The 11,974-nt window shown below is 38.2% G+C and overlaps 1 protein-coding gene across 2 annotated transcripts in view; it reads right to left on the bottom strand.

Moving 5' to 3' along the window:
* Positions 1–5,811: 5,811 nt before the first annotated feature.
* LOC125246302 (tripartite motif-containing protein 16-like) overlaps positions 5,812–11,974 on the bottom strand; it is a 138,717-nt gene continuing 132,554 nt past the window's right edge. For both annotated transcript variants that reach the window (XM_048157251.1, XM_048157252.1), the window contains exons 5-6: positions 9,995–10,042; positions 5,812–6,315 (exon numbers count right to left, since the gene is read on the bottom strand). In XM_048157251.1, coding sequence (XP_048013208.1) covers positions 5,942–6,315; positions 9,995–10,042 — 422 coding nt within the window. In that variant the 3' untranslated portion in view covers positions 5,812–5,941. The remainder of the gene's footprint in view (positions 6,316–9,994; positions 10,043–11,974) is intronic.

Genomic DNA, 11,974 nt, shown 5'->3' with positions numbered 1-11,974 from the left:
AGATATTCTCTGCTATTTTCACTATGCATTGAAGGGCCTTAGGATCCAAGTTTCCAAACCAGACAGTGATGCAGCTGCTCAGGATGCTTTTGATAGTCCCTCTGTAGAACGTGGAGAGGATGGGTGGTGGGATCCGGGCCTTCCTCAGCTTTCTCAGGTGCCAGGTGGACCGAGGACTTCAGTGTTCTTGACAATCTCCACGGGGGAGTCGTTGATGTACTGTACAATGGAGAGTGGTCACTCCAGGTCCTCCGTTGTTGTGTCCATATTCAGAAACAGGTTGTTTGCTTTACATCAGTGCTTTAGCCTCTGCACTTCCTGTCTGTATGCTGACTCATTGTTCTCGCTGATGAGACCCACCACAGTCGTGTCATCTGTGAACTTATGTGGTTGGTGCTGTGCATTGCAGCAGGGAACTGAGCACACAGAACATTATTATGGCACATCAGGCACATGGTGACAATTAAAACCTAAAATAAATCAAAACTCCATAAAAATGCAGTTTATGCAGAGACTCCTTTTGTCCAGACACACTCTCAGAAACAAAGGTACAGCGCTGTCATTGGGGCAGTACCCTAAGGTACAAAAGTGAAAAGGCACATCTTTATACCTTTCTTACCCCTAAATGATACATATTAGTACCTTAAACATAGGGTACAATGGGGCTAAAGGTGCTGCGGGGCAAAAGGTACCTTTGATTTTATTTTCCTCTAAACCACTAGATGGCACAAAAACTTGCCGCAGCACTTTCCTAAACATCCGCTTTTCAAGATGCACGTGGAAATTTGTCTGATCTTTGACGTGATCGCGGGCAACAGAGCAAAGTTGATTCTGAGGTAGTTTGATCTAATATTTGATGTTTTTTAAAATGTAGATGTAAGTAGAGAATCGATGAAATTGGTGTTTTTATTTTGAGACAAAGGTCTTCTTAATGATTTTAAGTTTTGTTGAAGGTAATTAAAACAACAGTTTTTCAATAACGGACGAATATGTAAATGTATGGTATTTTGGGTAAAAAAGCACATACTGTTTGGGCAAAAGTAACAATAATTAACATGATAATAAACAGCTGGCTGACTTTTCCATTTGTTGACATGATATGGTTAGATTCTCAAGGTAAATATGATTAAGTCGGGTGTCCACCTTAGGTCATATTTTAAAAATTAACTCTGTGCTGTGGGGAATGAACACTTTTCTCAACATCCAGCTTTTGGTGTCCAGGGCCATCTCTACTGGGGTGAAAGGTGGTGACAATTATAGGGGCCCTCACTGCCCAAAGTGATAGGATATTAAACAATGATGTTGTCCGTTTTGTTATTTTATAAGAAATCCCTATTAGGTTACATGGCACCATAGATTTGGGCCTTCATGCCTATATCTTATACTACCAACTCTCACCATTCAGCATGAGATTCATGCAATTGACACTGTTCTCATGCCACACGTCCATTTTCTCATGGAGTGAAAAACATCACAGAGTAAATAGGACACTGAAAACGAATCGACAGACAAGACAGAGCAGCACCGTGCAGCAGTGAGTTTTTCTGACCAATCGGGGGAATTGCACAATTCTATTAAACTGTAAAGTATTCCCATGCATGCTGAGTATTCAGCCTCTCTCTCGCATCTGCATCATGTGAAGAGCTCTGTGTGTCTCCGGTGCTTTGGTGTTGGGCTCATGTGCTGTGTAGCCTACGTAGAATTAAGTTAGCATTAAAAAAGTTATTTGTTTGAATAGTTTTATGATAAAACACAGTACCTGTCATCATGATCTTGGCATATCCATATGTCAAATATCTGGACATGCCTTGTTTTTAAATGTCATTGTTTTCTAAAGAAACACACCAGGGACGTCAACGAAAGCCCAGCTCAAATGATCTTATTTTGAATAAAAACTAATTAAGCATGTCCAGAAAAAGGAAACACTTCAGACTGGTTTCTTTGTTATCAAGAGGTTAGTTTGACATTAGGCAACATTTGAACCTACTGAACCTATCATAGAAAGTGGAACAAACCCACCTCCAACTCTTGAATTCTCTGTGCAGCACCATCCAGTTTACCTTAAAAGGCAGAAAAATCTATCTTAATGTGTATCATTCATTCATCTAATCTTTTTCTTGATTACTGGATGCTGTTTGTTAGTAAGCTTGATGGTAATTCTTTAGTCTTATAAAATGAAGAGATGAATGAAATGATGTTTACAATGTAATATCTGTAGAGGTTCTCAATCATCCAAATCATCATCATATCTTGTGGTATTATTCAGAGCAACTGAGCTTCCTGTAAAACATTGATGTTTGGATGAGGACCAGGGCAGCTCTGTGGACATAAGCATCCAGCGCCCAAACAGGGCATAGCAAATTGTTTCTTTCCTGGTCTGGATCCCTGAAGGGAGGAGGAAAGAAGGCTTGCAGGACAATAGATCTAGCCACATTAGTGGGGACCTTAGGAACATAACCAGGTCTAGGGTGAAGGAACGCCTTAACCATACCAGGCACAAATTCCAAGCATGACAGGGCAACCAACAAAGCTTGTAGATCTCCTATTCTTTTAAGAGAAGTAATAGCTAAGAGGAACAAAGTCTTGAGAGTCAGAAACTTGACTGGAACCTCTTCAATAGGATCAAAGGAAGCCAAGGAAAGGCCTCAGCCTCAGGGTGCCATGGAGGAAACGTGTAACCAATGGGTCTCTTCCTAAAGACATACCACCCAAAGGAATTTGGTTAGCAGCTATGGTTACCACATAGATCTTTATATTAGATAACCCTGCAGTGAATCGCTCTTGCAGGAACTCTGGGTCCAACTGATGACCACTGCACCATGAAGTGAAATCTCTCCACTTCAGCGCATAGTTTCCTCATGGAGGGAGCACTGGAGTAGAGGATGGTCTCAACAACTTCAGTTGAGAGACCAGAATCTATGAGCTGGCCCCCTCAGAGGCTAAGCCCACAGGTTCCACAGTTCTGGGCGGGGGTGAAATATTGTGCCCTCTGCCTGAGACAAAAGGTCCCTACTGATCGGAATCTCCCAAGGAGAGCCGTAGAGGAGAGTGTTCTTTAGTGAGACCTTTTTGTCTTACACCTTTAACCCTATGATTAGTCAGGTAGGGTAAGGTCAGTCAAATCTAGCCTAAACCATAAAGTACTCACCCACCCGGAGTTTGAATTTCTTTAGGAATGATGTAGAATACTCCTTGTGGTAGTTCTTTGTCGAGGCTCAGTTTGTAGTAATAAGTCAAGTATCACAGAAGGCAATAGTTACAATAAAAACACTTATTTTATTAGTTACAATACAAAACAGTTATTGCAAAATAAAATAAAACTTAAAATCAGCTAAACTAAAAACTCTTAAGTAAAACTCTAATCAGCAATATTGGAGATGCTGTTAAGTGTCCCTCGATAGGGTATCAGATGTCCTTCACACTTAATGCAGGCAGCATCTGAGGGGTGCTTCACTCCTCAGTCTTTTTATACTTCTTTTTGGGGAATTCCAAGTTCCTTTCCCCCGCCAACTCTTCCTGTTGTAGGAGTATCAGCCTTTGTAGATCCTGTTGAATCATCTTGGTATCCTTCCACTGTCACTTCCGCTGTTGTCTTCTTCTAGCGCTTGTCCCCTTCTTTACTGTAGCCTTCCTTACTTCCACCTCCGCTTATGGTTCTAATGCTTTCTCTTCACCTCCATGTGCCCTGTCACTGACTTTGTTGTTGGTTACAAAAATTGAGTTCATTGAACTTAATTTTCACACTTTTTCCCCACACGTTTTACACTTGTTTCTGTTTTTCACACCATAATAAACAAAGGAAGTCAAATACAATTGTTTATACCATACATCTAGGCTACTAAGTTTTTTTCCACTCATATAGCATTCAAGCATTTAAGTATGTTAGGTACTTTCCACTCATATAGCATTTAAGCATTTCTATATTTAAGCATCTGCTCCACCACCTCGCCCCCGAAAGTGAACCTCAAGAACTTCCTGCGTTGTGGAAGGATGGATACGTGGAAGGATGTTCACTCAAAACTCAAAAGTTGGCAGCCCTGGATAACAATAACGATATATCACAATATAGATAGTTTGGTTATTTTATTAAATATAAGAGCAAAGAAGCTAATTACACACAATAAATGCACAGAAGTTAACAGTTTTTCAGGTACAGAAGGTTTCTTTAAAATGTAGAAATACTGACAAAAGGTCATAATCATGTGGGATTGGGATCTTTCAGGATGGTCAAACATCATTGTATAGATCACATGGATCTCTCATCTCTAAGGGTGCTTCTAGATGCAGAAAAAGTTAATAAGAGTGTTTGACATCCTCTATTGAAACATTACACTTCATCATTTAAGGGATAGTTCACCTAAAAAAGAACATTTGACATTTATTAATTTTACAAATGACTTTTTTAATATATTTTAATGAAAGGTAATTTTTACAGTAATAATAAAAATGATTTATGTGACACTACAATAAGAATTGAATGACTTTCCTTGAAGGGGTGTGCATGACCCCTTCATAATCATGACATGACATGAATATGAAGGAGGTTTTATGCATGTTTATGACAACTGTCATTAATAATAATAATAATAATAAGTTTATTTTATATAGCGCCTTTCTACAAACACAAGGTCGCTGTACAATGTTATAACACAAATTACAATAGACAGGTAAACAATACAAAGACAACAAAGGCATAACACATAACATCATACAATCAGATGTCAGAGAAGCAAGAAACAAAAAGATAAGTTTTAAGATGGGTTTTGAAATCATGTATTGATGACAGGTCTCGAATGTGCTTCGGAATGGAGTTCCAGAGTGTGGGGGCAGAGATGCAAAATGCCCGACCACCGAATGATGCGAGTTTGTGACGTGGGATCAACAACATACCAGTATCAGAGTATTAAAGTATTAAATATCATTCGCTCAATTATGTCATTTTTATTGCAAAGATGACATTGTTTGAGATGTCTTTTTTACGACAACTTGACATGAACCAATACATCATAACCTATCACTGTCTTTGTCATGACAACTTGACATTATTTAGCTTTATAAGTTAACATTACATTAAACTGTCATGTGGTTGGTTTTGACATTGGCTGTCATAAGGCCATTATAATAGTGTCATGAATATTTTTCTTGACCTCAACTTATTACTATTAGCATGCATATTACTAGAATATTGGACATTTATTAGTACTTATTAAGCACATATTAATGCCTTATTCTGCATGAGCTTATTCTACATGCTTAATCCTACCCAATACCTAAACTTAACAATTAACTATTAAAAAGCAGTAAATTGGGAGTTTATTGAGGGAAACGTCATAGTTAATAGTTTATATGTGTTCCCTATACTAAAGTGTTAGCAAAATAATGTAATGTAATGTTAACCCATAAAGCTAAGTAGTTTCTTAAGTTTGATAATTAATCTGCTATGTCATGTTTATGACAGGTTATGTTGTCTTGGTAATGTCAAGACAAAGACACTGATGTTATGATGTATTGGTTCATGTCAAGTTGTCATAACAAAGACATCTCAAACAATGTCATCTTTGCATTAAAACTGACAGAACTGAGCAAATGTCACTAAATGACAGATGACATTGTGGGTAGAATCTCTCTACAGTCTATTCTGATTCATCAACACAGTTTCACTGATGATCCAACATAAACCCCAAACCCAGGATAGAGTGGTTGAGTGAATGTGGTCTGGACTGTGTGGATTAGTCTCATTGTGTCTCCAGAGATGCTGTAGAAGGACAGAGTTCCTGCACTGTGATCCACATACACTCCTATTCTCCTGCTGATGGGCTCTACATCATCATCATCATCATCATCATCATCGTCATCATCATCGTCATCATCATCATCAGCATCATCATCATCATCATCATCATCATCATCAGCATCATCATCCTCATCATATACTCCTATTCTACTGCTGATGGACTTTACAGGGGGGTTTAATCTTTATCTTATTGTAATAGAATAAATATCTGGAGGAAGAGCAGTACAAACTCCAGGACTGATCATTATATCCAAACACAGACTCATCACCCCGTCCCTTCCTCCTGATGCTCTTATATGACACTGATATATCCACACCATATTCACCACCACTCCACTCAATCTCCCAGTAACAGCGTCCACACACACTCTCTCTACACAACACCTGAGCGTAATAATCAAATCTGTCTGGATGATCAGGATACCACTGCTTTGTGTCAGTGTTAGTAATCACTCTGTTCCTCTCAGACAGACGGAGGAGTTTATTCACTGTGTTCAGATCCAGAGTGAGCTGATGGGAATCTGATGGAGATAAAACACATTAGAATCAGTAATTATGAATCTGGGGCCATATTCATAAAACATCTTAAGGCTAAAAGTAGCACCTAACTTGCCAATTAAGAAGAAACTCTTAAAAATAATGGGCATGTCAGTCCTAATTTTAGTACTCCTAAATTTTTGCTCTAAGAGTATTTTAGCACTAAAAGTAGCTCCTAAATATGTGAAACACTAGGAGTAGTCAAGAGGACTCCTAAGTCACTAAGACAAAATTAAAAACAGTCCTAAAATGATTCTTGTTGCCAAAAGATACTGTACACCATTGAGGCAATAGCGATAGAGCCTTGGGTGCTAAGCCTTTTCTTCATAAATGCAATACATATTTTGAGTTATAGATTGGAATTTATGATAAAATGCCGAAAATAAATCTTTAATAGATAAATATTAATGCCCAATTACCTGTGGAAGTTGTTTTCACACTTACAAATGATCAAATAGAGTAAAATAAATATACAGTGGTGGTCAGAATTATTGGCACCCTTGGTAAATATGATCAAAGATGACTATAAAAATAAATCTGCATTGTTTATCCTTTTGATCTTTAATTCATAAAATTATAAAACAAATCTGACCTTTCATTGAAGGAAAAGAATTGAAAGTGGGGGGAAAATCACATTATGAAATAAATGTTTTTCTCCAAAACACATTGGCCACAATTATTGGCACCCCTAGAATTTTTTATGAGTAATATATCTCTGAAGTATATTCCCATTCTTATTTAAAAAAAATTTAGCACACCAGGGTGATCATGACCATGAAATTGTCCAGCCATGACTTCCTGTTCCACAGGAGTATAAACATGAGGAAACACAAAGGCCAAATTCCCTTAATCATTCATCACAATGAGAAAAACCAAAGAATATAGTTCTGATGTGCAGAAAAAGATTGTTGAGCTTCACAAAATAGAAAACGGCTGTAAGAAAATAGCTAAAGCATTGAAAATCCCCATTTCTACCATCAGGGCAATAATTAAGAAGTTCCAATCAACTTAAGATGTTAAAAATCTGCCTGGAAGAGGACGTGTGTCTAAATCGTCATAATGCGTGGTGAGGAGGAGAGTTTGAGTGGCCAAAGACTCTCCAAGGATCACAGCTGAAGAATTGCAGAGATTAGTTGAGTCTTAAGTCTCAGAAAGCCTAAAAAATTATCAAACATTACCTACATCACCACAAGTTGTTCGGGAGGGTTTCAAGAAAAATCCTCTGCTCTCATCCAGAAACAATCTCCAGTATATTCAGTTGTCAGACACGACTGGAACTTCAAACAGGACCGGCTTCTATTGTCAGATGAAACTAAAATAAGAGGTTTTTGGCAGCAAACCCACCAGATGGGTTTGGTGCACACATGGATAAAAAGTACCCCATGTCCACGGTTAAATATACTGCTGGATCTTTAATGTTGTGGGCCTATTTTTCTGCTGGAGGTCCTGGACATCTTGTTCAGATATATGGTATCATGGATTATATCAAATACTAAAAAAACAAAACCTGACCGCTTCTGCCAGAAATCCAATAATGGGTTGTGGTTGGATTGGACAATGATCCAAAACAAACATCAAAACCAACACAAAAATGTATCACTGAGCACAAAATGAAGCTTCTGCCATGGCCATCCCAGTCCCCTGACCTGAACCCTAAAGAAAATGAGTGGAGTGAACTGAAGAGAAGAAGCACCAACATGGATCTGGGAATCTGAAGGATTTTGTATGAGGATTTTGTATGAAGGAATGGTCTCTGATCTCCTGTCAGGTGTTCTCCAAACTCATCAGGCATTATAGGTGAAGACTCAGAGCTGTTATCTTGGCAAAAAGTATTGAATAAAAGGGTGCCAATAATTGTGGTCAACAAAAAGAAAAACACTTATTTCATAATGTGATTTTCCCCCCACCTTCAATTCTTTTCCTTCAATGAAAGGTTAGATTTTTGCAATGCAGATTTATTTTGATAGTCATCTTTGATCATATTTACCATGGGTGCCAATAATTCTGACCACCACTGTATATATAATAAGCGTATTTGGCGTGCTGTCCAAAGGGATCGAGGGCTCCGAGCTGGCCCAAATCCAGAGTTCTCCTCGTATCCTCAGCCAGCCGAAAGTGAGTAATGGGCTGGGGGAGGGATGCAGAAAACTGTCGAGGTAACTATGCGAGTAGGCTCTCGTCTGTGTATATGTACCTCCACTAAAGCTGATTAGATAGACCATTTGAATGTGCTCCTCCAAAACTTTTTTTAAATAAATGTTACGTCCTCTGACATATGTAATATTATACTGTGATTGGTGGTTATGTTTTCTTTTTCCTTTTGAGTTTCTCTTTCCTCATTGCTCCAGGTTCCAACTCCTAATCATGTGGGAAAGCGGATTGGTTCTTTTGACATTCATCCTTTAAAAACGTGCTTCTGTGCAATCCAAGAGAGGCATGGCTCTGAGTGTGTGTTCTGCCGGGAGGACGCGTTGGTGTCAGCGTTCTGTTGTAAAGTTGACTTGAGTGAAATAGCCTGTTGTATGCCCAACAATATTTTCCCACTGTTTTTCCCACCGTCTTTTTCTTTGGTTATTTTTGCTAATTCTATGTTCGGTATTAAAAGATAATCTGTAAACAGGGAAATGTCACTACTCAGTAGGAGTTTGTTTTATTATGTTTAATATTGTGTCGTAATTAAAAGGTAATCTGTAAATAGAGCAATGCCACTTGTAGGGAATGGGTGTCTATTTTGTTTAGAAGCAATTTTTCTCCTGGTTTTGAACAGATAGGGAAATAGGGAAGTTTGATGTATTTATGTATTTAATGTTTAATCTTTGTTAGGTTAAGGTAACTTTTTTAAAATAGTTATTTTCTGTTTTGTTTGTTATTTTGGTTTATGCCCATTCCTGAAGCTGATTTAGTGGATTCAGAAACAAAGAAATTGCTAGATGCTCCTACAATAAATAAAATTTTTTTCCCTATGTTACTCCTCAATGCTCCTAGACTGGGACGTAACAATAAAACATAATTTGTCACTTGAATTCTGCAATCTCTCGAGATGTAAACATGTAAGAGGTGGACAATTAGCTGAACATATACTAGTTTAATTAGTTACACTTAGCCTACATTTTAAAACCTTTAATTGAATACGGCAACATTTTTATTTTAAAATCTTTATTTAAATATGGCAACATTTTTATTTTAAAACCTTTATTTATATATGGCAACATTATACATCATTTTACAATATTTCTATGATTAAATCGCTGACAGAGACTCCTCCCCATCAGCCAATCACTGTGTGTATAGTCCATAGCAACAAGGTCAACCCCACCCTTTCTCTTAGCTTAAGACTTCAGTCTATTCCTTAGGAAAAGTTGGTCTCAGCAGCTTTGTGAATAGTTTTTAAGAGAAAACTTAGCTAATAACTTTTACTGCCATTTAGGATAACTCTTAGTGGTAAGATAACATTTTTGCGAATATGGCCCCTGATCTTTTAACGTTTAACTCTTCATGTTCAATATATCATCAGTGTCTCAGTACAGTTTACCAGATATCCTGTGCAAATCATCATTTACATGATCAACTATAAAACTCTTCTGTCATGTTTTCTTTCTCCTTCTACAGGAAGAACATGAACGCACTCAGTGAGTTTTTCTGCTTGTTTTCTCAATGACTTACATTGTAGGAAGTCGTTCATGGTCCTGGAATCAATGTTGGTGGAAGAGACTGTGGAAATCAACAGACATGAAGAGTGTGATTATTATAAGAAATGCAGCAAAAATCACAGAATAATCTTGTATGCGCATCTCTGGTGGATATTGATGCGCTGATATGTGATGTTTATGGCTTTTGTTTCTCTGTGTGTATATTAATGTTTTGTGGATCTAGTGCACATATTATTTATCTGTATTGTATAGTTTTATACTTTGGCTTGATTAAGCCGTTATATTCAGTATAATGTCTGACATGTTTGCATAATTGCATGTGTTACAATTTAGCTATTGGATTGAATATATATGGATACTTATTTCACAATGTTGTTATTTATGTTTGTTATTTGTTTTCATTTAGAACCACACACACGTCTACAAGTATATAATATTCACGTAACACTAACTAGAAACCAGACTTCATTTGCATCAAAGGAAAGCATATTTACTCTGTATGAATTGTTCCCTATCCCCTATATAGTCCAATCACCATGTAGAGAATGGTAAATGTGTGAACAAGTGACCGATTTCAGATGCAGCTTCAGATTCTAAAGAGCATTTGATTGGACAGAAAATCTGATGAGAAGCTGAAGTGCAGAGTGATGTCATCAAAAAGTGAGACACTGTAAGTTTTGAATGCTTATATCTTCTAAATGTGAGTTTTGTAATTGTTTTTGAGCACACTATCTTATAGATCCCCCCCCCACACACACACACTTTTATCTTGTAGTTGCACCAAACCTGTTGTAACCATAGCCAATGATTAGGTAGGAGAATAGTCAAATTGTCCCCTCTAGTAGATGACTAAAGATTTGCTAGTAAAATCTCATATTTGCAGCTGTTTCACTCCTGAATTAATAGCACAAGCCCACCAGCTTGAGATGTATCAGCATCAGCTCAATCACCTAACCTCTCTGACTGAAGAACACATCAAAACGCTACAAGGCCTATGCATTACTCGCACAGAGACCGTGGCCAGCATCAGTGACTACTCCTGATGACAACATCCCCAATCCTCCTGCCAGCATGAACACACGTCTAGCATTCCATGAAAAATTTCTTGGCGACCCAGCGAAAAACCAGCAACCTACCATGTATCCCACAGATTCGAGCAGAATATCTTTTTGTCTGTTCGCTGCTAACCAGAACAGCTTTAGACTGGGCCAGCGCTGTTTGGAGAGATGACGGAACAACTTTCCCTTCCTTCAATATATTTCTTCAGCAATTCAGATAAGTATTCAAACATCCGGCTGGAGGTAAGTGTTCTGGTGACCAGCTGCTTGCTCTATGTTAGGGGAAGAAAATGGCATCGGAATATGCAATGTTGTTTCGCACTCTCGCGGCACAAACTAACTTGGCTAGAGGATACTCTAAAACTGCTGTTCAGAAAGAGATTAAATCTGGAACTCCAAACTGTGGCTAAGCCGGACACCTGAAGACGCCATGTCCTACTTCATACAACTCCAAACCGGTGAATGCTTGTGCGGAGCTAAATTATTCCCCCTGTGTTAAAATGCCAGTGAAGATAATTGTCCAAGACAAGACTATATCTACCTCCACTTTATCAGACTCAGGGGCTGCTAGCAACTTTGTCACATGAGTTTGCTCAACAGTATAGAATCACTCTAGCAATTCTTGTTTGGCTCTGTTACAGGTGAGGCTCCCTCTCCTCACTATTTCTATTCAGACTCCATTTCCCATAGACTTTCATACCTGGGACTGATTACACACACTATTTAAGCACGCCACACACACACCATCATTGCGAAGTCTTGATTTGCTAAGGTGGTCAAATCTCAGCATTTCTTTTGTGAATGGTTACTTTGTGTTTGATCTTGGACTGTTTCCTGTTGTTCGATTCTCTGCTGCCTGCCCCTACTACTGCCTTCATTGGATTGTGATTGTAAGCCGCATGCTCTGACGTTTTGCCTGATTTCTGGACTGTGTA

The sequence above is a fragment of the Megalobrama amblycephala genome, linkage group LG14 (assembly GCF_018812025.1).
Source record: "Megalobrama amblycephala isolate DHTTF-2021 linkage group LG14, ASM1881202v1, whole genome shotgun sequence".
In the NCBI taxonomy this organism is placed as follows: domain Eukaryota; kingdom Metazoa; phylum Chordata; class Actinopteri; order Cypriniformes; family Xenocyprididae; genus Megalobrama; species Megalobrama amblycephala.
The sequence above is the reverse complement of the archived record's forward strand: the minus strand, read 5'-3'. Positions and strand labels throughout refer to the sequence as shown.